General features: G+C 39.6%; 1 protein-coding gene across 1 annotated transcript; it reads right to left on the bottom strand.

Moving 5' to 3' along the window:
* Positions 1–58: 58 nt before the first annotated feature.
* Positions 59–27,304, bottom strand: mmp28 (matrix metallopeptidase 28). The gene is made up of 8 exons (XM_073817411.1): positions 27,227–27,304; positions 23,224–23,300; positions 21,997–22,175; positions 14,819–15,040; positions 6,629–6,874; positions 4,030–4,173; positions 3,782–3,943; positions 59–763 (listed from the first exon to the last, which is right to left on the bottom strand). The coding sequence occupies exons 1-8, from the start codon at positions 27,302–27,304 to the stop codon at positions 363–365; spliced, it is 1,509 nt and encodes a 502-aa protein (XP_073673512.1). The 3' UTR covers positions 59–362.

Raw genomic sequence — 27,304 nt, 5'->3', positions numbered from 1 at the left:
AAGGAGTATTGAAATAGTACAGTTAATAGTATACTACTAGTACACTGATAATTGTATACTTACTACATAAAGTATACATACAAATATGCTTGAACTTTACTTATGTATACTTAATAACAAACTTGAAGTACTTCTTTTTGGTAAGGGTGACATCTTTCTGGTAACATTATTTAAAAAACTATTTATTTAGCTAATATTCAGCTGCTTAAATGTACTTAATACTGTGATTTTTTTTGCAAAAATGCAATGTCATTATGTTAGAGGTCATTGGCACTCAGCATAAATCTCTGGTTGCATTTGTAAACTGCAACAGTAAGAGATTTCTGTGGTGTATTATTGTGAGTCTGGTCTCCCTCTGCTGGTCAGAGTATGTCATTACCCTGTAATGATGGAGGTGTATGGCAGCCGATCCACGGCAGTCTCTCTGTCCACAGTCCAGTCGCAGTGATCCACAGCTTTCCAGGATCAAACCTCCAGTACTGCTGATCTTTGAAGAAATACAGCTTTCCGTCCGGCCGGGTCAAGGCCCCGTTGAGCCCACGTGGAAGCCCCTTCCAGTCCCGCAGGGCACGAGGGTAGTACGGCTCCACGCTGAGAGACTCTGGGTTCAGGACATAGTATCGGGATCCTCTGAAGATCACCATGCGTCCCAGCGGCTGGTAGAAGAAGGCACAGTCAGGGTGATTCGGCAAACCCAGATCACGGCTCCTCATGGGGAATCCAGGGTCCAGATCAGAGCCTGAGTAACGCCAGACCCGCCGTCCTGCCAGGAGAAATCATCAGGGAAATGAGTGGAGTATATGCATCTTAACCCTCTTGTGCTGTTCAATCAAAAATGTATGCATTATATTTATAGCTGTGTCCTATCCTAAATGCATCTCATACACAGTGGCAACTTTCAGTTTTCATTTTCATCTGTGCATATTACATTTTGGTAGAACAAGGATTTCACTTTTTTTTTTTTTTGAGTGGATGAATGAAAGTATGAATGGCCACTTTTTCAATAGCAGTGGCTGAATTTTCTCAAAAGTCATTTATCAAAAGATAGCCTTTTGTTTTAGTTGTTTGCATGTACAGTGAGGAAAAAAAATATTTAATCCCCTGCAATCAAAACTTTGATTGACAGCAATAGTTCTTGAGGCAAAGTTGCTTGTTATGAAGAGATCTATCAAATTATATGCATATTGTGTGGATGTGTGAAACACCATGTGATTACATAGCCATAAAAGCTTGTTAGTGCCAACTATTGGCTGATTTATTTCAAAATTCTTGCAGACCTTAAGGGCCATGAGTTGAACATGCCCAGTGAGTTTCTTTCTGATCAGCCTCCGATAACCTTGTCTAATAGGTGCTCAAACTGCATTGGTCGATGGCGGCCATGTTTTTTGAGATACACAAATGTCCTCGTAGACCCTTATGCCACATTGAACAGAGATACTGCGATTGGACGAACAGTTGTGTAGTTGTAGCCGTTTTTAGTTTTTTTTTCCCTCTTATAGTGCCACCAAGTGGTCAAGCTCCGCAAATTTCTTGATTTGACCAAAGATTGAGCTCTTACACATGTATACTGAGTTTGGTGACGATATCTGACTCTATTCAAGAGTTATAGCCATTTTAGTAAAATAGGCCCCGCCTTTTTCTAACGTTTTGGCATTCCTATGCGACGGTGAGTCGAAATCATAACTTGATAATCAAAGATTGGCTGGCTCTCAGATGTCTTTTATACAGGTAATAAGCTATGATTAGGAGCACTGTCCACAGAAGCAATCAATCAGATCAAACTCTCCACCATGGCCAAGACCAAAGAGCTGTCCAAGGATGTCAGGGACAAGACTGTAGACCTACACAAGACTGGAATAGGCTACAAGACCATCGTCAAGCACCTTGTGTTGACAGGTGTTAACAATCGGTGTGACTATTCACAAATGAAAGAGACACAAAAATAACTGTCAATCTCCCTCGGTCTGGGGCTACATGCAAGATCTCACCTTGTGGAGTTTCAATGATCATGAGAACAGTGAGGAATCAGCCCGGAACTACACAGGAGGATCTTGTCAATGATCTCAAGGCAGCTGGGACCATAGTCACCAAGAAAACAATTGGTAACACACTACACCGTGAAGGACTGAAATCCTGCAGCGCCCGCAAAAGTCCCCTGCTCAAGAAATCACATGTACAGGCCCGTCTGAAGTTTGCCAATGAACATCTGAATGATTCAGAGGAGAACTGGGTGAAAGTGTTTTGGTCAGATGAGACCAAAATCAAGCTCTTGATCAACTTCAACTTAACTCGCCGTGTTTGGAGGAGGAGGAATGCTGCCTATGACCCTAAGAACACTGTCCTCACCGTCAAACTTGGAGCTGGAAACATTATGCTTTGGGGGTGTTTTTCTGCTAAGGGGACAGGACAACTGCACCGCATCAAAGGGACGATGGACAGGGCCATTTACTGTCAAATCTTGGTGAGAACCTCCTTCTCTCAGCCAGGGCATTAAAAAATAGGTTGTGTATGGGTATTCCAGCATGACAATGACCCTAAACACACGGCCAAGGCAACAAAGGAGTGACTCAAGAAGAAGCACATTAAGGTCCTGGAGTGGTCTAGCCAGTCTCCAGACTTTAATCCCATAGAAAAACTGTGGTGAGATCTGAAGGTTCAAGTTGCCAAACGCCAGCCTTGAAACCTTAATGACTTGGAGATGATCCACAAAGAGGAGTGGGACAAAATCCCTCCTGAGATGTGTGCAAACCTGGTGGCCAACTACAATAAACATCTACATCTGTGATTGCCAAAAAGGGTTTAGCCACCAAGTACTAAGGCATGTTTTGTGAAGGGGTCAAATATTTATTTCACTCATTAAAATGCAAATCACTTTATAACTTTTTTGAAATGCGTTTTTTTCTGGATTTTCTTGTTATTCTGTCTCTCACTGTTCAAATAAACCTACGAATAAAATTATAGATTGATCTTTGTCAGTGGGCAAACATATAAAATCAGCAGGGGATCACATCATTTTTAAATATCCACTCTGAGAGTGCCCTTGATGACTTACTGACTTCAGATGATTCAGCAAGAGAACAGTCTGAATAATTGCAAGCCAATTCAGACCATTTTGCAAACCCATTTGGCCAATTTACTGAAAAGAAAGATTAATCTCTGGTTCAGTCGACAGAAATACAGGACATAATTTCTGGAATATCTGCAGCGAAAGTGTTTCTCAGACCAGTCAGAGAGCTCATGGTACACACAATGAGTTAAACCCATTAAGCTGCAGGCGCCACACAGACGACAGCGATTCACTGAGGGCCAATGAAGCTTTTACTTCTTTTTCTCCTTATATGTCATTGACACAGAGTGCACTTTTACCTGAATGTAAATACAGTTTGTGGGTATATAAAGTAAAGCAAAGCAAAGTGGGAGATTTTCTGTGAACAAAATTTGGACCTTTTCCATGTACAAAATCATTTCCTGGCTTGAGAAGATACCATAACAGCACTAAGTAATCCCTTTTTGAAGCTTGACAGCAGTGGTACAACTAATGGCTAAGTGCAGCTGGGGCTCATGGGCCTGTCTCTACATAAACAACATGATTTAAAATCTAAAAGAAATGACGAAAGTGCCTGATTTTTTAATTAATAACCTTATAAAAGTAGATTTTTTACATTTTCTGAAATGTACTATCACAGAAAGACATGCACACTCACTTTTTCGGCAAACACAGGATTTTGTAATTGAGTAAACCCATGACACTTCTGTTACCACTGTCTGAAGTTTAGCCTACCTTTAAAGAAATAGAGTTTTTTGTCGAGTGGGGAGAAGGCAGCCGCTTCAATAGCCAACATCTGTGGCCAGCGCGTCTGAAGAGGAAGAGGATCGCTCACACTGCCATTAGACACCGTCCAGAAACGATGGCCCTGAAACACCAGCACTGTCCCATTCTCATCTACAGAAAAAACACAGCTTTACACTGCTCCAGAAAAACTGATGTCAATAAGTGACAGAAGAATTTGCATGTCTTCTTGTTTTTACCCATGGTGACCGCATCAAAGAACCCCTGGCAGTAGCGGGGTATCAGGAAACCTTCTTTAGGGTCTTGGGAAATCTGCCAATCCTGCATGGCCCATCTCAGAGCCCGTCCCGCCAACTGCTGCACTGAATTCCCAATTGGTTTACCTGCACACACATGCAGAATAACACAAACATGTGACCCAATCATGAAAGCACCACACTTTTCATTTCTACTGACTTCCATTCAGACACATGTGAATGCAGGACAGAAATTTTGCTAAGTTTGGTGAATTCTGACTTGAAAATTTGTTTCACATGACCAATAGAAGATCGATGTGGCCTCTTGGCTGAATTAAAAGAACATAAAATTAATTCTGCAGGATTAGAGTATTGCAGTAATGTGAAGTTGATTACATATTTGTACATTTTGAATGATTTTTAAAAGATGCCACAGAGAGTAATGTCATACCAATGTGGAGTTTATAGAAATTTCACTTGCTCGAAATTTAGTGTGACCATGACATAACAGTGTTAGAGTTAGAAAAGGGGACACAACCCTAAAACTGAGTGTTTTAAAAAATAAAAGACCAAAAATACAGACTAGAAACATCATACTGTGAGTGACCTCAGGAAACATTACTAAATAAAACAAAAACAAAAATATGTGATGCATGTTTTACCTTGTCTAAATCAGCCCTTTTTTACAGTGAGCTATTCTGTTGCATGTTCCTTTAAATGATAATTAGCCGCGTTTAGGTGTAAAACTTGCTAACTATCATATTATTAAGAAAGGCCATTTGCAAAGATGCATTAAAACCGTTATACTCACTTCTGCTGTGGGTGAAGCTGCATCACAAAAGATTTGCATGAACATATGTGATTGGGATAGGCACTTTCTTTTCAAAAAACGAAAGTAACTTTAATCCTCTGCGTCTTCAGTGGCTCAGATGTCGGGAGTAAATGACGACTGCTATGTTCATTATGACATTCAACAACAGAACGTCTCAATTGCTCAATCTGAGACATTCTTGTCTTTCCTTTATATGTAATGCAATGATTTCAGCTTGTCTGAAATAAAATAAAAAAAATAAAACTGATGGTAGCTCGTTTTTTGATAATTCTGAGATGTACATTCATAATTCTGACTTTCTTTTTCAGAATTTTGAATTTAGATCTCGCAATTCTGACTTTTTGTTTCTGCCATGAAATAAAAAAAATTAAAAGATAATCATGTCTTTTTTCTTTCACAATTTTGACTTATTTCCCAAAATTGCGATTTTATACCTCGTAATTGTGAGTTATCATCTTGCCCTTTTCTCAGAATTGCAAAAACTCACAATTTTGAGTTACGTCCTGAAATTCTGAAAGATCTTTTTTTTAAGAATTCCAAGAAAAAAATGTTTTATTGTGATATAAAATGACTATTGTACACAAAGGTCTGCCGTTGTGGTGGAAGAATGCAGAACAACAATGCTTCCTCTGATAAACATGAACACACCCAAACAAACATTTGTGTTAGAAGCAGATAATATCTGAAGAAGTGTTTTTTGTGATGATCCATCTACATGGAGTCATGTTGGCCTCTGCTGCTTTAAAGATGAATGCATGCAAAGTGTATCATTTTACTAAAGAGTGATCTACGTTAACTCTGTAATATATTGGTGCTGTCAACAAGCACTTTGTGTGTAGCATGTGTGTGCACATGGTTTATGAGGACACAGATGTTCATAATGACATAGCAATTGCAACTTAAATACTGTACATACTAAACAGGGTTTTTTTATCTTAAAATGCAGAAAGATTTCTGTGATTGGTAGGTTTAGGGGTGGGGTTAGGGTAAGGGGATAGAAAATACAGTTTGTACAGTATCATTTGGATATCACTTGTAAAAGTTAATTCTTTATTCCACAGCAAAGGTTTATGTTTTATCAGATTATCCAGCATTTTCCAACCTACATGCCCAAAAAGAAAGGTTTCAAATCATATCAGATTTTTTTTTCCCTAGAAGGCTGAAAGAAAGATCTGCCTGGCAAACTGAAATGTACTCTTTGAGTTATGATCAGGCACTAGCGCTGGTATGTGGCTCTTCTCATGCACTGGAGATGGTGTGGAGCAGGGGTCACCAAACTTGATCCTGGAGGGCCGTTGTCCCTACAGAGTTTAGCTCCAACCCTAATCGAACACACCTGAACCAGCTAATCAAGGTCTTAACAGGTATACTTGAAACTTCCAGGCAGCTGTGTTGAGGCAAGTTGGAGCTAAACTCTGCAGGACACCGTCCCTCCAGGATCAAGTTTGGTGACCCATGGTGTGGAGGTTTACTCTGTGCGGCGTGTGTAAACCTGTCTGACACATGCTTGAGAAACAGCTGACAGCTTTACCAGCCTCTAACTGAATTTGAGTTTTTCTTATTGTCTTATTGTCTATCTGTGCCTGTAGGGCTCTCTGATTTGTAGAGAACATGGATGGAATCCAGCTATAAAAATGGAATTTACTGCATAAAGCAGAATGGCATGGAATTTGTAGGCCAGTGTCCTGTTCTTTGCTGCTAAAAGCCTACAAAATTCCAAATGAAAAAAGCTTTTCAGAAGTTCAGACAAGAAATTAGAATTTTGTTTACCATACAGCTGTTGTACAGCAGTGATATCATCCCAGCTGAGCAGCGAATTCGAGCCCGTCTTCTTATAGTATGGTGACATTAGAGCATGTCGGACAGGTGAATGCACCAATCCCAGAGTGTGGCCAATTTCATGGGCTGTCACCAGGAACAGGTTGTGTCCTTTGAGACCGCCCAGGGTCCAGCGTTCAGACCTGTCAAAATGAGCCTCACCACGGAAAGGGAAAAACGCATGGGCCAGAGCACCACCTATTAAACAGAAAAAAGAAATTAGGAATAAATAGTTATTTCACACAGCTTTCATGTCCCTTCCAGTATTCTATAGATGAAAGACTAGATATTACTTTGCAAAAAGAGAGTTGGTACATGATTCTATCCCACAAAGATGGAGTGGGCAGAGGCTTCTGGGGCTCCAGCCCTAAATCTTAATTTAAAAGCCTTGAATCTTTTAAGTTTCTTAAAGGTGTTGTCATAAATAGTAATTTTTTTAAACATATATACAGTGCCCTTGTCACAATATATATAGAGGCAGAGACTGAGGTAAGTATAAAACAGCAACGGTAAGTTTATTGACAGAATGGTAAGTAGTATGCAGCAGGATCTGAGGTGAGAATTCTTATCTGAGAAGTTCACATGCACATGTAAGCAAATCCAACAGAATCGATGGAGACACACAGAGTCCAGGGCAGTCATGGAGATCAGCGAATGCAGAGGTAGTGATCTGTAGACCAGACACTAGCTGAATGAACAGTCCAGGTATTTATAGGGGTGTGGTAAGTGGGATCAGGTGATATCAATAGTCATGTGATTGTGAACATGTGTATGTGTCTTCAGAGGGCGTGGTCTGTGTGTCCAGCTGTGGTAGAACTCTGACATTACCCCCTCCTCGAGGGGCGGCTCCTGACGCCCCTCTCGGATGTCGAGGGCGACCTCGACCACGAGAGGCAGGACACTCTTTGTGGCTCAGATGAAAATCCGTCAGGAGTTGGGGATCAAGGATGTCGTCTCTGGTCACCCAAGATCTCTCATCAGGTCCGTACCCCTCCCAGTCTACAAGGTATTCCAGGCGACCACCTGGAAGTTGTGAATCCAGAATCTCTCGAACAATGTAGACTGAGGGTTGATCAAGGATCTCAGGAGGAGGAGGCTCAGCTTCAGCTCCGGGGTTGTCTGTGGCAGAGGGAAAATAGGGTTTTAGGAGTGAAACATGAAATGTGGGATGGTTTCTGTACCTGGGTGGGACTGAAGCTGATATGTAACTTTGTTTATCTGCCTCAGGTCCAAAGTGACGGAATACATGCTGGAATAGTAGCTCAGCTGTGTCCATTGCCGTAGGTAGGCCTGACAAGGAGATGAACTTGCAGGCCTTCGAGAAACGGTCTACTATTACCAGCACGCAGGTGTTACCTTCGGAGTCCTTAATATCCGTCACAAAGTCTACCCCGAGATGGGACCAGGGTCTTTGTGGCATGGGTAATGGAACCAGCTTTCCTGTAGGCAGATGATGAGGAGTGTTAGTGGTAGCACAGAGTGAGCCGCTTTGGACGTACCTGATGACATCTCGGTTCATACTGGACCACCAGTAACAAGGTTGGATGAGCGAGAGGGTCCGTCTGATAACTGGGTGTTCAGAGCCCGGAGATTGATGAACTGTGTCTAGAAGGTTTTGATGTTGGGAGATGGATATGTAGACTTTACCTTCTGGACATTCCGGCGGAGCATGGAAATGGTTAACCCCTTCCAGCCAATGACGCCACTCTTCCAAGGCAAGTTTGATGGTGAGTAACTCACGATTGCCTACGTCGTAGGTCTGCTCCGTCGGAGACAGTTTCTTCAAGAAATAGGCACAGGGATGGAGGAGAATGGATTCACCAGCTTCTTGTGACAAATCAGCTTCGACGCCGATGGTAGATGCATCAACCTCAACTAAGAAGAGACGGTCTGGATCGGGATGACATAGGAGAGAAGCAGTGCTGAAGATCTTCTTAAGTTGTTGGAAAGCTTTGTGGGCAGAGTTGTTCCAGACAAGGTGCTTGGGTTGGCCACATAGTAGAGAGGTCAGATGTGCAGTAATGAAGCTGTAGTTTTGGATGAAGCGACAATAAAGTTGGTAAATCTGAGGAATCGTTGAAGTTCTTTTATTGTACTGGGTTGGGGCCAATTCAGGATAGATTGCATCTTGTCTTGGTTCATCTGCACTCCCTCGTGGCTGATGTTATAGCCCAGGAACTGAACCTCCTTTTGGTGGAACTCACATTTATCCAGCTTCAGACAGAGTTGTTGGTGACGTAGAACTTGGAGGACCTGACGGACGTGCTGGCAATGTTCGGCCTGGTTCCGGGAATAAATGAAAAATTTGTCAATATAGACAACCACAAATTTGTGAAGAAAGTCCCGGAACACCTCGTTCATAAACGTTTGGAAGACTGAGGGACTGATGGACAAACCATAGGGCATTACCAGATATTCGTAGTGGCCTGTAGGTGTTATGAAAAACCGTTTTCCACTCGTCTTCCTCATGAATACGAACAAGGTTGTATGCACTCCGCAGGTCCAGCTTGGAGAAAATTCGAGCCCCACAGAGGTGGCAGGAACGTTTGGCAGAGGAAATGGCTGTTGAATGATCTGGGAGTTTAGCTTTTTGTAGTTGGTACAGGGGCGGAGACCTCCATCCTTCTTGCCCACGAAGAAGAACCTGGAAGCAGCTGGTGAGGTGGATGGTGGAATAAATCCCTGCTTTAGAGCCTCCAGGATGTACTCCTCCATTACTTGGCGCTCCGGATTGGACAATGGATAGACGCGTCCCTTTGGTAGTTGAGCACCAGGTAGCAGATCTATGGCACAGTCTCATGGCCAGTGTGGAGGAAGATGGGTGGCAGCTTTCTTGCTGAACACATCCGAATAGTCCAAGTACTCCGCTGGGATCTCTACTTTACTGTCCAAGTCCGGACTCTCGATCTTGGTGGAAGTTATGGATAGAGGAACAGAAACTGGAGATGGTAAGCGAGTAAAACATTTCTTCAAACGATGCTTACTCCAGCCGATGATGTCACATGGATCCCAGCGTCCTAGGATTATGTCAACAGTGGAATTCTCCAATACCAGAAGTTTAATCTGTTCTTGGTGAAATAATCCAACTTGTAGGGTGACAAATGGTGAAGAGTAGCGAATTCGCCCACGTCCAAGTGGTTTTCCTTGTATGGTTTTAACTGCGAGTTCAGGGCAATGGCGTTGATGAGGTAGTTGAAAGAGGTCTAGACAAGTTTCCGGATGCACTTGAGTCAAGCAATGCAGATAGACATAGGGTTTGTTTATCAGTATGAATGGTCACAGGAATCAAAGTGACATGAGCAGTTTCAATGTCTGATAGTCTGGATAGTACTCACCACTTGGTATGGGGGTCTGACGGGACAGTTCCATAGAAGATGACAAGGTTTTCCACAATATAGACAGAGTTCGGGTGTGATTCTGCGTTGATATTCAGACCAGGATAAGCGTGTTGAATCAACTTGCATGGGTTCTGCTACTGGAGAGCAAGCTGCCACCGTAGCGGACTGAGAAGCGGTTTCTGAGGGCTGGCAGGCGGTTAGGTGTTGAGAAAGTCTGGTTGTTCTCTGTGGGAAAGTCTCCAACCCGATGGAATCATCAATAAATTGGTAAATATGAAAAAAGGTGACTGTGAAAATGAATCTGCATCATTTATCCTTTAGATCTTTTATTCGAAGATTTAAAAAAAAAATTCTAACCTTTTATTGAAGCAAAACGATGGAAACTGGGGAGAATATCTTATTTTGAAAATAAATGTTTTTCTCTAGTTCACGTTGACCACTATTATTGGCACCCCTAAGAATTTGTCTAAGTAAAATATATCTGAAGTATACTCCAAGTAATATTACAATTCTTTTAGCACACCAGGGTGGTTAGGAGTATAAAACTGTCCAGCCATGACTTTCTGTTCCAAAGGATCAAAGTCAACTTTATTGTCAATTCTGCCACATGTACAGGACATACAGAGAATCTAAATTGCGTTACTCTCAGACCCATGGTGCATACAAGTGACATTAAATACAAACAGTAACATTAAATACAAAGGTAGAATGAAAAAAATATATGAATAAATACTAATAAACATAATATATAAAATGAAAAACACAATATACAAGTAAGGGCACATGGTAGAGAGTGCAAACCATGTAAACAATATAGTGCAACACAGCTTGTAAATGTGCAAAAGTGTAAGAGCAGTCTTGTAACTGTATTATGAGTAGTGTGGGGTAGATGGCAGACCAATGCTGCACAAAGTGACTGATGCAGGTCAGTGTGTGTGTGTGTGTGTGTGTGTGTGTGTGTGTGTGTCAGAGTTCAGAAAGTTTGTGGGGTAGAAGAGGGAAGTATGGGGAGTGGGGGCAGAGCAGGGAGATAGTTTTGCTTCCTGACAGCCTGATGGGTGAAGCTGTCCTTCAGTCAGCTGGTCCTGGCCTGGAGACTCCACAGTCTCCTCCCTGATGGCAGCAGGCTGAAGAAGCTTTGCATTGGGTGGGTGGGATCGGCTGCTATGCATAGGGATTTTTTGGAGGGAAGGGAGAAGGACACCAATGATCCTCTCAGCTGCTCTGACTATGCGTTGGATACTTTTTTGGCAGGACACATTGCAGGCTCCGAACCACACAGTGATGCTGCTAGACAGGATGCTCTCGATGGTTCCTCGGTATAATGTATACATGAAGGGGGTTGGTGCTCTTGCTCTTCTTAGTTTGTGGAGGAAGTAGAGACGCTGCTGTGCTTTCTTGGCCAGTGCAGTGGTGTTGTTTGTCCAGGAGAGATCCTCAGTGATGTGCACACCCAGGAACTTGGTGCTGCTCACTCTCTCCACATATGCACCGTTGATGGTCAGAGGAGCATTCTGAGTGTGCACTCTCCTGAAGTCAACAACAACCTTGCTTCTGTAGTTTGTCTCATCCCTGTTGCTAATGAGATCCACCACAGTCGTGTCATCCGCAAACTTGATGAAGAGGTTGGAACTGTGTGACGGTGTGCAGTCGTGGGTCAGCAGAATGAAGAGGCTCAGCACACATCCCTGAAGGGCCCCCGTATTTAGAGTGATAGTGCTGACTGTGTTACTGTCGACCCGTACTGTTTGTGGTCTTCCTGTGAGGAAATCCAACAGCCAGTTATACAGTGAGGTGTTGAGCCCCAGCTGGATCAGTTTTTGTGTGAGCTGTTGGGGGATTATAGTGTTAAATGCTCAACTAAAGTCTATGAACAGCATTCGGACATATGAGTCTTTTTTGTCCAGATGTGTGAGTGCAGAGTGGAGTGCAGTGGAGATGGCATCATCGGTCGAGCGGTTGGGCCGATATGCAAACTGAAAGGGGTCCAGTGAAGGGGGAAGGACAGACTTAATGTGCTGACTAGACGTTCAAAGCACTTCATGAGGATGGGGGTAAGTGCAACTGGACGGTAGTCATTAAAGCAGGAAGGAGATTGGAATGATGGTAGTTGCTTTGAAACAGGTGGGGATGACAGCCTGGGAGAGTGAGATGTTAAAGATGTCTGTGAAGACATCAGTGAGTTCCACTGCACAGTCTCTCAGTACACGACCAGGAATGTTGTCAGGACCCGGAACTTTGCGAGCGTTGATCCTGCTGAGGGATCTCCTCACACTGTCCGGGGACAAAGTCATCACCTGGTCACCAGGAGGGGGTGGGGTCTTCTGTGCTGTGGTGCTGTTTTGCACTTCAAAGAAGGTGTTCAGCAGGGAGATGGTGCTGTCACAGGTCTGTGGAGGGGGCTTGTAATCCGTGATTGTCTGTATGCTCTGTGTGCCTCTGCTGTCATTGAAGCGAAGAGATATTCCTCTGGAGTACTGTCTCTTAGCCTCTCTGATGCCACGGGAAAGGTTGGTCCTAGCCGTCTTCAGGCTCGGCTCGTCATCCAGCGCTGAAGGCAGCGTTCCGAGCTTTCAGCAGCCTGTAGACCTTCCCTGTCATCCATGGCTTTTGGTTGGCACGGACAGTGATGGTTTTGGTGACAGTTACATCCTCAGTGCATTTGTTAATGTAGGCTGTAACAGTCTCTATGTACTCCTGGAGGTCAGTGGTGTTGTTGTAGGTGGTAGCCTGCTTAAACATATTCCAGTATGTGGTGGTAAAGCAGTCCTGTAAAACCTCTGAATACCCCTCTGGCCACACTTACGAACTGCTTACGAACCGATTTGGTGACTTTAACAAGCGGTCTGTCAGAGGGCATTAGCATAACAGTGTTGTGATCAGAGTTGCCAAGGTGGGGGAGGGGGAAGGTTTTTGTAAGCTCTTCTCTGGGTGGTGTAAACAAGGTCCAGTGTGTTATTTCCCCGTGTTGGAAAGTCAATGTGTTGCTGTATTTTTGGAAAAACAATCTTTAAGTCTGCATGATTGAAATCCCCAGCTTAGATGAGAAAAGCATCTGGGTGGGCTGTCTGCTGCTCACTGATGTGCTGATACAGTTCATATAGTGCCTCACTCCTGTTGTTGTTGGAGGTGGGAGGGATGTACACAGCACACAGCAGTATAGCTGTATATTCCCTCGGTAGATAGAACGGCCGGCACTTAATAACCATAAATTCCAACACTGGTGAGCAGTATTTGCAGCATCGCGGCACCAAGCGTCACTGATATAAATACAAAATCCGCCACCACAGGTCTTACCCCCCGTGACGACAACCCTGTCGGTATGATAGCATGTCAGCTGGTCGAGCTGAATGGCACGGTCCGGGATAGGCTGAGCCATGTTTCCGTGAACACAAAAATACAACAGTCCTTTACATTCCTTTGAAATGAATTTAGTAGTCGGATGTAGTCCAGTTTGTTGTCTAATGAGCGTACGTTGGCCATAACGATGGAAGGGATAGCGGGTTTGTGTGGGCTAGCTGCTAGCCTAGATCTGATACCTCCACACTTACCCCTCTTCTGCTTCCTCTCACACCACTTGAGGCGCCTCCATTGTGGGCAGAAGTGGAGGTCGGTGATTGAGTAGGCCTCCGGAGCAGACCCAGATCATTCAGCTCTTCAGCGTCCACAGAGTTCAACTTAAAAACTCTGTTTCTGCAGATGTCGAGCAAAAATGTTCAGCTATAAACGCGCTCAAGGGCAGATAAACGCGAGGAAGACGTACAAAAACCCGGTGACTTACAGGACGAAAAACACGAAAACACTGTTTGGTCGGGAGAGAGAGAAGCCGCCATCTTGCTTTAGAGGATTATATGGAGGATTATATTATTATGTTGGGGTCAGAAAGCCTAAAATAAAATTATCTAACAGCCCCTACATCACATGTTGTTCCAGAGGGTTCTTCCTTGCTCATCCAAAAACAAACATGCATACTCACTTGTCAGACATGATTTGAACTTCAAACAGCACTGGCTTCTGTGGTCAGATAAATCTAAAAATTAGCTTTTTGGCAGCTAACCATCCAGATGGTTTTGGTGCAGACAGGGATGAAAAAGTACCCCATTCCCACAGTTAAAAATACTGCTGGGTCTTTAATGTTGTAGGTCCTGGACATCTTGTTTAGATACATGTTTTCATGGATTCTATCAAATACCAGCAGATAAAAAATCTAAACCTGACTGCCCCTGTTGGAAATCTTATAATGGTTGCATCTTCCAGCAGGACAATGATCCAAAACAAACATCTAAATCAACACAAAATTATGTCATTGAGCACAGAATAAAGCTTCTACCATGACAGTCCCAGTTCCCTGACCTGAACCCTGTATAGAAGAGAAGCACCACCAACATGAAGCTGGGAAGAGAGAGATTCTCAAGAATCTAAAGAGATTCTGTATGAAGGAATGGTCTCTGATCTCTTGTCATGTGTTCTCCAAACTCATTAGACATTGCTGGAGAACTGTCCCCAGATTTCGGACTGCAGGACACAAACCGAGATGAGATATGCAAGGTACGTTCACACTCGGCATCATGATTCAATACACTTTAGGTCAATATCACACCGGACTTCTCCTTTAAAACTATCGTTTCAATAATCGGTATCGGCCAGTGTGGTCAAACCTAGCTATCGGTATCGGTAAAATCCAATATCGGTCAACCTCTAATTTGAATCTTTCTGTTCAATTATTATTGCATAAAAACACTTTAATTTTAATGTAATAATTCATTTAATGTATTTGTTTTAAGAAAGAATGAAAAAGTGTCACCTGGCCCATCAAATGCATTTCCTGTCCCATCATTATGCTCTCCTTCAAAAAAGGCCAGCCGGATGTCAGCGGCACCATGCTGGAGCTCCAGGAAGATCAGTCCGGACACATTACTCCAGAGCTGGAACGCCGTCTTCACCGCCAGATGCACTTGACTGGGAGACAGATTACGCGGCCAATTCATGATACGATACGTCAGGTGACGTTTGTGCCACTTCTCTCCTGTGGAAGTACAGACATGTATCAAACCAATGTTTAATCATGACATTTCAACTGATGCTGCATTTCATTTAGATTTGTAAGATAACAAATTAGTTCAATTTTGACGTAAAAATGTAAGTTAATAAAAAGTATAGTGCAAAAAAGACCCAGAACAATGCTGTTGCTAGTGTGTTTATTATTAAACACTATTAAACACAGTTAATAACTACTATAATTATTATTTACTTATATTTAATATATGTTCATAGTCAAGTCACCTTTTAATAATGCTTTATGCAATACAGATTTTTAAAGGCAGCTTCACAGTATTAAACCGGACAGTAACAAAATAAATGCAAACTTCAAATGAGGCAAATACAATTTCTGCTGTAAAGCAGCACTAAAATTACATTATCAGTTCATTATTCAGTTCAAGCCTGTTCGGTGTTGATTCAGTTCAGATCAATAACAGTGTGAAGTTCAATTTTAAAAGAAGTTCAATTCAGCGAAAAGCAGCTCTACAGATGACATCAATGCATCAATGTCGTTATTCAGCTCAATTTAGTTCAATATTGATTCAATTCAGTTCTATACCAGTGTTGTTGTTGCTAAATCACAAAGTTTAGTTCTAATCTGATGATATTACTGAATATTTTCAACCCCAGTTTAGACTTAATTAAAAGTTAATTTTATATTATACATTTATGACGGCTTTAAAAAAAACATAATTAAAATTATATCCAATGTATTTTACACACTCTGCAAAAATTAGATGAATTCGCTCCAAAACGTCCTGAACTGACAAGAGCTAAGATAAGTAAGAAATTAGCTCAACATGTGACTGAGGTTTTGTTAATATAGCAAACATAATTACAGACTTCCAATAATAACACTGCTGCCAGAAGGATAACATGCATGGCTTTACTCTATTATAATTCCTACTTCATATTTTAGAGCATAGTATAACCAAAAAATTATAAACTTATAACACTTAAAAATCATCTCAGTTTGTTGTTTTGAAAGTGTTTTCTCGTTCATTGATCTATTTGTCTTTGAAATCACTTGAAGAACCTCTTGCAATGCAAAAATATTGTTGTAGAGAGTGTGTGCTTACAGTTTTGTCTTTGAAAGATCATTCAAAATTGTCTAAAATCCTGACATAGCCAATCATCTAAAAGATTATCTTCAAGATTTAATCAAAATGAATATAAGTACAAAATGCAACAGAGATAAGACAGGTTGTGCTTTACATTGTGACTGACAACAAACATATGATTTAACTGACAATGTGTGAAATGTTTTCTTCACTAATAAGTCTACTAGTTAACCCGTCTACATGATCTCATGATGAACCTATGCTCACTACAGACTTCAGGTACTGACATGAACACATACTCAGAGCAACACTGCTGCATTCCTGATGTATTAGCGGGTTTTCAAAGTGACAGGTCTGAATTTACGATTCTCATACCCCTGCCAAATTACACACACACACACACAGTGCAGCTCCAAAAATATCACCGGTGTAGCCTCTGTTAGTCATATTACTGATCCTCTGTCCACCTGCCTGATAATCTGAGATATCTGTCAACCAAAAGATTCAACCACACTGTAAAATCCAATATTTAGTTGCTATACTGACTAGGTTTTATTAAGTTACAGCTACTCTCAAGGCAAGTAAAACAATTTACTCACTGCTTCGAGTAACGCTTACTTAAAATATTCAAGTAGCCACAAAGGAACCAACAACATTAATAAAGCAGTGAGAGGCAGCAGTGCACTAATATGTTGATAATGTGCAAAATAACAACAGAAGAAGAAAATAAACGTTTTTGAGGTGGGGCGATTCTTAATATTCCTCCATGTCTGCAGTTATCTTTCTTTCACTAGTTTATAAAAGTCATCTTGAATGTTGAACTTTCAATACAACTGAAATATTTGAGAGATCATCACATAAGTTGATTAAAAATATAACATAAATTGATGTTGATTAAAAAAAATTATTTGATTTCAAGGGAAGAAAAAACAATAAGCAGATTGCTTTTAGTAAACAATCTATTTCTTCATGACTTTCTGTATTTTACATGTTTACTAAAGACTATTTGCTATTTTATTGTTCTTTATAAACACTTTGAGAAGCTTTTAACTGAAGCCATTGGACCTGGATGAAAACACCAGACAAGTATGTTCCAGTGAATGAGTATTTTGCTCTTGTAGTCTCAGTGTAAACATAAGGTGAGGTGTGAGTTGTGTTTAGGGTCTTTTCAGAAGTGGATGTTTTAAGCTGATAGATGTGCATTTGCTCAGTGTAGACGGTAATTATTAGGCTCAGAATGACACTCCACCCAACAGCAACAGAATCACCTCACAACTCCTGAGAAAACATTGTTAAACCAAACCACAGTTTGACTGAAAATGTTGTGTCTGCCTCTTATCAAATCACATTTTTTAGTAAAAAAAACAAAACAAGCAACTGCACGCATTCTTTCAGTTTTCATCACTGCTTCATTGAAAAAGTTAAGAATAAATTGCACCAAAATCAAATTATTAATGTATAAATACAGAAACGTCTGTAGTCTCACACATTTACTTTTTTTTTGTTTAAATATACTAGCTAACACCTGCTTGGAACACTAACCTTCTACAAATGCAGCATTCACCAGATCTACACAGATTTCAGAGTGCATTTTTATTTAAGAAATGGTGTCTAGTTATTTGTTTGTTGTGCTGTCAAGAGCTCATCTTTTTATATTTGTTGACTGTCATCATTCCTGCGGTTGGTGTGTTGAAGCCTAAAGTACATTCAACTATTTAAAAGTTTGTCCTTGATATATCTACTTTGTAGGATAATAGCTCTTTTATAAACAAAGATAATAATAATATGTTTGATTTTTATAGTGCCTTTCAAGAACCCAAGGTCACTTTTACAAAATAATACAAGCAAAAAACAAATAACACAAGCAATTGGCAAACAAGATACATCAGAAAATCAGAGGGGACATTCAGACAAGCAAGTGTTGACAACAAAGAACTATAGATAATTAACAACAAAAGGTCATGCAATCATATGATGAACATTAATTATGTCAAGAAATGGCCCTGTGACATACAGACAGAAGGTGGGAAAATGTGGAGCAGAGAATGAAAAGAGTTATGTAGGTATAGTGAATAGATGAGTTTTAAGATGAGACTTAAAGATTTGGAAAGCGGAGGCAGCCCCGAATATTATGGGGCAGCTTATTCCATAGCTTAGGGCCTATAACACAAAAAGCCTTACCACCCATCTTAGAGAGTTTATACTTGGGCTAGATATAACTCGGCTAGATATTGAGGTGCGAGGCTATGACAGGCCTTATAAACTAAGTTTGAACTGAATACGTTTGGATACAGGAAGCCAGTGAAGTTGGTGGGGGATGGGTGTGATATGTGCAGATTTTTTGTTAGATGTAAGAGCTCGAGCGGCAGAGTTTTGTGCCATTTGGAGGCGATTAATAGCTTTGGCAGGTAAGCCGCTATGTGAGGAGCTATAATAATCCAGTCTGGAGGTTATAAAAGCATGGATAATTGTTTCAGCATCTCCAAAATTAAGTAAGGGACATATACAAGCAATATTACGTGACTGGTAAAAGCATGATTTAACAGTCTGATGAATATGCAAATAAAAGCATAACGCAGAGTCAAACAATACTCCCAAATTTCGCATAGTTGTTGAGGGCCTAATCTGGATGCCATTGATATCTATGAAAATGTCATGCTGGGAGGAAAGCTGTGATTTATGACCGATGAGTAGGATTTCAGTTTTATCTGCATTTAGTTGTAAGATGTTATCTGACATCCAGGTTTTAAATTCTTGAAGACAGGAAACAATAGAAAGGGGTGGACAAAGTGAGTTGGGTTAAACCGTAAAATAGATTTGAATATCATCAGCATAACTATGAATATTGAGATCATGATGTCTGATGATTTTCCCTAGTGGCAGCACGTAAAAAAAAAAAAAAAAGTGGACCAAGTACAGAACCTTGGGGGACACCATGGAAAATAGTGACAGTGCGAGATCTATTCTTATCTATCCTTATGAATTGCTGTCTATCCGATAGATATGAAGTAAGCCACTGAAGAGCAGCACCAGTGATACCTAGTCGGGCAAGAAGTACAGAGTGGCAAACAGTATCAAAGGCTGCATTTAGATCCAGGAGAACCAGGATACTGTGGGCACCTGAATCAGAAACCAGAAGGAGATCATTAACCACTTTTAAAAGTGACGTTTTTGTGCTATGAGAAAGACGGAAACCAGATTGAAACTGCTCATAAAGATCGTGTTTCTCTAAATGAGACTGCAATTGTGCTGCAACTACCTTCTCAAGTATTTTAGCAACAAATGGGAGGTTTGATATTGGTCTAAAATTGTTCAGAACTGTGTTATCAAGACCAGGTTTTTTAAGAATTGGGGTGATGACAGCTACTTTTAGGTCTTGTGGAACACAACCAGTGGCAAGAGGTCTGTTTATTATACAAGTAATAGTTCGGATGAGTGAAGGCAAAAGGTTTTTGAGTAAGTATGTTGGAATAGGATCAAGTGTACAGAGATCTAGGTAGAGCGTGCAATGTTAAGTGCTTCTTCATATTCCACTACTGAATCTGAAAAAGCAATAGCATCACTACAAGGGAGGATTTTTTATAAAGTCATTCAAGACGCCTACATTCAGCTTTCTTTACTCTAAGTTCAGGAGTGAACCAAGGAGAGGAGTGAGCGGAAGGGACAGTTCTAGTTTTTAGTGGAGCAAGGTCATCCAAAACATTACAAAGAGTTTCATTATAGGTTAAGAGTATCTCATCAGGGCTCAGAAGGTTGAGTGCGGATAAGAGAGGGGAGGCAGCAATAGCAGCGGAAAAATTGTCAATGGTTACAGACTTCAGGTTACGGTAAGATATGGTAGATTTGGTTTTACAAGAGGGAGAGAAAAGCCAAAGACAGTAAGTTTATGATCAGAGATGCCCAATTCATGACCCCGAGCACCAACATTGTCAACAGTGAAAAGCAAATCAAGGGTATGAGAGCGTGAATGCGTGGGAAAATCGATATGCAGAGATACATCGAAGTAATCCTCAACAGACAAAAAGTCTTTTGCAATATTACAATCAGAATCAACATGAATGTTAAAGTGACCTAGCATTATGATTCTGTCATGCTGGGCACAGGCGAGAGTGAGAGGTTCAGTCAACTCAGAAAGGAAACATGCGTTATATTTAGGAGGTCTGTAAATCATGTGTCTGTGTCATGTGTTTGTCTGTGGGACACATGCATTGCACCCCAAGAAATTTAGTCTCGATGAATGTATTGGCTGAATTAGACATTTTCCATTTGGAGAACAAACTAATTAAAACTGACGAAACAAACCAATGTTATTTAGTGCAATTATTAAGGCAATAGTTCATAGACCTTCCGAACACAACAATTTGCTTCGGATTTTAAATGTAATAACGCATTTCCACAGTTATTAACCAGTTTTTTGTTTGTTTTTTCATGTACATTTATAACTCTGTACTTTGTGTTTTATGATTTACCTATGTAATATCTCAATATTTATTTTCCTGATTCGCAGAGTCACACAGTGAGGGAAAAATTATTTCATCCCCTGCTGAATTTGTACGTTTGCCCACTGACAAAGAAATGCTCAGTATATAATTTAATTGGTAGGTTTATTTGAACAATGAGAGACAGACAAAACAACAAAAAAATGCAGAAAAAAGCATTTCAAAAAAGTTTAAAATTTATTTGCATTTTAATGAGTGGTAAGTATTTGATCCCTTATAAATATACAGATAAATACCGGAGATTAGGAGCTCTTTCTTAAAGGGAGTAATCCTAATCTAAAAAAAAGACACCTGTCCACAGAAGCAATCAATCAATCAGATTCCAGACTCTTCACCATGGCCAAGACCAAAGAGCTGTCCAATGATTTTAAGGACAAGATTGTAGACCTACACAAGTCTGGAATGGGCTACAAGACCATCGCCAAGCAGCTTGGTGAGAAGGTGACAACAGTTGGTGCGATTATTTTGTGACAATAACTGTCAATCTCCCTCAGTTTGGGGCTCCATGCAAGATCTCACCTCGTGAAGTTTCAATGATCAGGAGAACGGTGAGGAATCGGTCCAGAACTACACGGAAGGATCTTGTCAATGATCTCAAAGCAGCTGGGACCATAGTCGCCAAAAAAACAATTGGTAACACAATACACCATGAAGGACTGAACTCCTGTAGTGCCTACAAGGACACCCATGCTCAAGAAAGCACATGTTCAGCCCGTCTGAAGTTTGCCAGTAAACATCTGAATGATTCAGAGGGGAACTGGGTGAAAGTGTTGTGGTCAGATGAGACCAAAATCAAGCTCTTTGACACCAAACAACTCGTCGTGTTTGGAGGAGGAGGAATGCTGCCTATGACCCCAAGAACACCATCCCCACCGTCAAACATGGAGCTAGAAACATTGTGTTTTAGGGTGTTTTTCTGCTAAGGGGACAGGACAACTGCACCGCATCAAAGGGATAATAGACAGGGCCATGTACCGTCAAATCTTGGCTCAGACATCCTTCCCAATCAAATTTCAAACTTTTTTAAAAAGAGAAAAAAAATTTTTTGTTGTTATTCTGTCTCTCACTGTTCAAATAAACCTACCATTGAAATTATAGACTGGTAATTTCTTTGTCAGAGGCCAAACGTACAAAATCAGCAGATAATTTTTTCCCTCACTGTGGAAACACTATCTTGTTTTGTTTTTTTTCCTGTTGGAGCAAATTGTTGCTGAAGTAGGTTCCACTCACCACTATTTTTACCCAACTATGACAACTTTGTGAAATACAAAAATGGTCCATTGAAAGTTTTTTGTTGATGGCACACATGAGAAGGTTAGGGTATTCCTAACACTTCTAGATATGTTTCTAAATAAACATTGAAATAGATGAAATGTGTTCACCTGTCTGAGCGTAACGCTTCTTTCGTAGATGTTGTCCTGTGAAGATGCTACTGACCCTTTGACCCCAGGCACTGTGGCTTCCTGCGTCCTGAACCCCGCAGCGGGGCGACCTCATCTTCTCCAGAGTGACCTTGTCCAGTCCTCCAGTGACGGGCAGCTGAGACAACCACTGAAACTCTCTGAAACACAAGAGAGTACTTCACACACCACTAACACGATTCCTCTGAACTAGTGCTATGGCTCACACTAACATCATTCAACCGCAGTGCTTTTGATAGTTGGTATTATATTATCATGTTGACATATATCAATGTACATTGACTGTGCAGATTAAAATATCAGTCCTGTTGTCTTATTGAGATATTAAAATATAAATTCTAAAGTTTTATTGATTTATATTTTAATCTCTCAATAAAACTATAGGGTTGATATTTTAATCTCTAAATAGATTTATTATTTTGAGAGATTAATATATCAATTCTATTATACACCTGAGAGATCAAAATATTAATTCCATTGTTTTATTGAAAGGTTAAAATATTAATCCTATTATTTTATTGAGAGATTTAAATATTAATAATATTGAATTGATATTTTAATCTCTCAATAAAATAATCTCTGAATAGATCAATATGATTCATTATTTATTATGTTAAGAGATTAATATATAAATCCAATTAATCAACTAGAGAGATTAAAATATTAATTCAGTTTTTTTGAGAGATTAAAATATTAATCCTATTATTTAATTGAGAGATTAAAATATAAATCCTTTTATTTTATTGAGAAATTAAAATATTATTATTTCATTTTAGTCTAGGACTTAGCTTAAGCCTTGTCTGCGAAACTGGGGAATAATGATATATTGTATAACAACCTATATAAATCTTTTTAAAAAATTAGAAAAAAATATTGTCAGGTATAAATGAAACATAAATTACACTTGAGCGCTATGTATTTTCATTTCGAAATATGGTTATCACCAATACTAGTGTATCGCAACACCCATATGGAAATTCAATATCGAATTTTCTTAAATTACATTTGCATATCGATGGGTAGTGAACTGACACCCATATAGTTATGATCAAACAGAAAAACAAACAAAAACACAACAGATCTAGTTTCATACTGCCATCTCGTTGCTTAGTTCATTTCAACAGTTGAAAAAATCCAAAGGCCCTGTAGCTCAACTAAAGCATGGCGTTAAAAACATGACAGCTTTACCTGATGGCAGACTGGACTTCAGCTGAGCTGTGAGATTCATTCTCCTGGTGCAGGTATCCATATCGCTCCAGAAAACCCTGCACACACACACGTTATCATTACTCCCATCAGCCCTGTGATATATCAGGGCATTTACACTGTTTCCACCAGAGTTGTGGACTCGAGTCCCAAATTCGTTGACTTTTGACTTGACATAATCGAAGAAGACTTGCGACTCGACTTAGAGTTTGACTGCAGTGACTCAAGACTTGATTTGGACTTCAACCCTAAGACTTGGCAAGTCTTTACGGCCTACCTTCTACAAAATAAAATAAGTTTTGATCAATATAGGCTGGTTACTGAAGCGTATGATCACACTTGTATGATTAGTGCAGCTTTTGACACTGAGCCAGAGAAGGACTTTACTAAGTGAGCGCTTTTATTGTTTTATTCAGAAAATGTTTAGGATATTTAATGTTTTAGACATTTAAATTAATTACAAATGATGACTATAAACCACTTAATAATTCGAAGAAATGCCGATATATATTGATACAGCAGTAGCCTAATAATTGGCTAAACCTTTCAAACATAATTTGATTTATTTTTCACGTCAAACACATGAAATATCTACATATCTACATAGCCTACATATAAAGTTCACTCTATTCTTCCTGTTTACCAGCCACTTACTTTCATGTCTTTAAAGAAATAGATGAATTCATTATAAATGAATTAGCAAGTTATTAAATATTTGACTTAACTGATTCATTAAAATCACTAAATCTTTAACAAATTAAACAGTGGACTTAAAACAAATTATTCATTCATTTAGGCCTATATTTGTTCATAAACAATGAATAATTCCTTAATGAAACACCACTAATTATTATAGGCTATCTTTAATAATTATACCTAGACTATTATTGACTTCAAATGTACTGTAGTAATGAATAAAGAGACACTAATTTGGGCAAACAGCACTAATGACTTGTTGCTTACTTGAAGCTTACACTGTAAACAAAATCTGTAGAAATTACAGTATTACTGGCAGCTGGATGCCAGTAACTTACTGTAGATTTTAATTTATGCTATTTACTGGCAACAGTTTGTTCAAAGTTAATTGAACATTAAACATTAACAAGTCTTTATCTTTACAGAATAAAACTAAAATAACAGCCTCATGCAAAGCATTCTGGGAACCAAAATCTGAAGGAAAAAAACAGAAAAAGGTTGATGAAGGTTTCTGGTTCCCAGAATGCTTTGCAGTAGGTTGTTATTTTATAGTTTTATTCTGTAAAGACAAAGACTTGTTAATGTTTAATGTTCATTTAACTTTGAACAAACTGTTGCCAGTAAATAACATAAATTAAAAATCTACAGTAAGTTACTGGCAACCAGCTGCAGAACTACAGCAAATTTTTTACAGTGTAGCTTAAAGTTGAGGACTTGCAACTCGACTTGGACTTGCCTGTCTTGGCTTGGGTCTTGACTCAGGACTTGAATGCAAAGACTCAAGACTTACTTACGACTTGCAAAACAATGACTTAAGTAGCATTTGTAAGACAGACACAACAGCAGCCAATACCCACATGAGCTCTGATTGAGTTAGTCAGAAGCAGTTGTTGTTCCCTGCATGAAACAGGAAGATCTGTAGGAAGATATGGGCTTTCGTGCCTCTGCAATGCTTTAGAAGATGGCCTTAACTGTGTTCTGAAATCCCTAGACTAGAATAAAGAATGACCATCCAGAAGGGAAAAAGCTGTTTCAGTGACATTTTGAGAATGTGTAAATTTATATCTGTCAGTGCCTCATTTCAAACAATGGGTTGTGGATAAATGAAAGGAAATGTTCTGCTTTACATCAGTTTTGGATTCTGTGCATGAGAGGAAATGTCTCTGTCAGGTACTGGCATGTAAACTGCATATTTGTCTGTAGTGTAGATTTCAACCGGAGGTCACAGGTACAGAATATGTTGACAGATCTGAGGAAATACATAATTAAAGTCATGGAAACAACTTTATAGAAAACCTAAGAATGCAACAAGTGTACAGAATTATTGTTTAGACTTTGAACAAGTCTAACACTTAAACCATCAATTATTATCAGTGGCTGTTGATGCATTTACTGTTTGATTGTGCGACTGTCATGTAAATGTTTGTCAGTTCAGGAGATATAAGCATAGTTGAGCATGTAATGACAGTCCTCACACAATGAAAATGCTTCTGTGGGATCATTTCAGAGTTTATGGCTGTGACCACCAAACAGCTCATTTTCCATAGCTGGAAGGCACAGCAGGACAATACATGTCTCCAAAATGTATGCATGCTTTTGTATGACTAAAAGCATGACTTTTCTGAAAAGCACAAATTCACTGGAATCCTAAATGAGGCATAGATGCTTTTATATTCAGGCTATATCCTAGAAGTCAAGTCAAGTCACCTTTATAGCGCTTTTAACAATACAGATTGTGTCAAAGCAACTGCACAGTATTTAAACAGCACAATAGTGTGTAAGTTACGCATTATTGTAAATAATCAATTTTCAGTGAAAGGCAATTCATCAATGAATTCAGTGATATCATCATCATCCAGTTCAGTTCAAATAGTATACGATATCCACAGGTGACAGAAATGGAGAAAAAAACCTTGGGAGAAACCAGGCTCAGTCGGGGGACCAGTTCTCCTCTGGCCAGACCAAACCAGCAGTTTGTACCAATGTCTGATTGTAGAGAACTCATCAGGATCCTGCGGTGTAGCGCCGATAGAAGTGTATGTCACTACAGGTTTTCAGAAGTTATTTAAATGTTATAGGAGCAAATGTTCTTGTGGAACACTCAATATTTGATATAGACTGTCATAACTTTGAAAGAAGTATTGTTAGAACTAAATTCTCAGAACATCCTTATGTTATTTGTACTTGACAGTTATAAACGTTCTAATAAATGTTATTTAACATTTAGGAGGAGACACTGCAGGCAAAAACATTGTATTATCATGCACCTGTCAAGTTTGAGATTTTTAGTTTCATAAAGCGTTTTTATTTTCAGACTAGTGGAAAGAAAACACCCAAAAGACACTGTTAAGTTTGACTTTTATGGCACTTTATCTATTTGTGTCATTAGATTTCCATTACAACCCATATTTTTAAAGACCGTTTTCTCAAAATTAGTTTTTTCTCCTACACTGAGCCATAAATCTCTAGTAGCACTTACACACACCACACTTTTCATTTTTATTCCTGTCTATATCCTGAAGGTTTTTACAGCGGGATTTGTTCATATATAATTTGCTTGATTTTATATAACGTTTTATTTCCCCAAAAAAATGGTAAAAATATATATCTGCATGTTTTTTCTGAATTATGTTGTGGCGAAATGAGATTCCCAAAATCCCCTCTGTAAAAACATTTGACTCTAATATGTCAAAAAAATTAAACAAGAATTTTGAATCTGACTTTATCCAGTTCTATACTAGAAATTTATGCAAATTAGCGCATGTTCCATTAAATAATGCCTCATTTGCATATTTAACCGTAACATTTTAGAAAACTTGTCATACAAAAAATGCAATTATCAATGCAATCAATCAACAGGGTAAGGTGAGAACTATTAGTCATTTTTGAACCCTATTCACCTGCAGTGTCTCACCTTAACTTTATACTCAAGACAACAACAACAACTAAAGATATTCTAACGTTTAAATATTAAATGAAACTGTAAACGAACGTTATGTTTTGAATGAAAAGGTTAGTAGAACGCTGTAAAAACATTTCTGCAATATTCAAATATCGGTAGGCTATAATCACGAAAAGAAAACTGGACATTATAATGTTTTAGAAACACGAAATAATGTTCCCACTATATGTTTTTATTAGCTATACTTTTACCTGGAATGCAAGCAAAACACCATTTATGTCAGAAAACATTCTACAGTCCTTCTCCGTATTTAAACGTAGGCTATCTACATCTGAATTTTGGGCCATAAGAACAGAATGAGTGGTGGATAGGCGATTTTACCTGAGCTTGAGCAGCTGTGGAGATTGGAGAGCTGACGGAGGTCTGAACGCACAGCAGCGCTGACAGCAGCACAAACCTCTCCAT

This window comes from Garra rufa, chromosome 14 (assembly GCF_049309525.1).
Source record: "Garra rufa chromosome 14, GarRuf1.0, whole genome shotgun sequence".
Lineage (NCBI taxonomy): Eukaryota > Metazoa > Chordata > Actinopteri > Cypriniformes > Cyprinidae > Garra > Garra rufa.
This window is presented reverse-complemented; position numbering and strand designations above follow the sequence as displayed.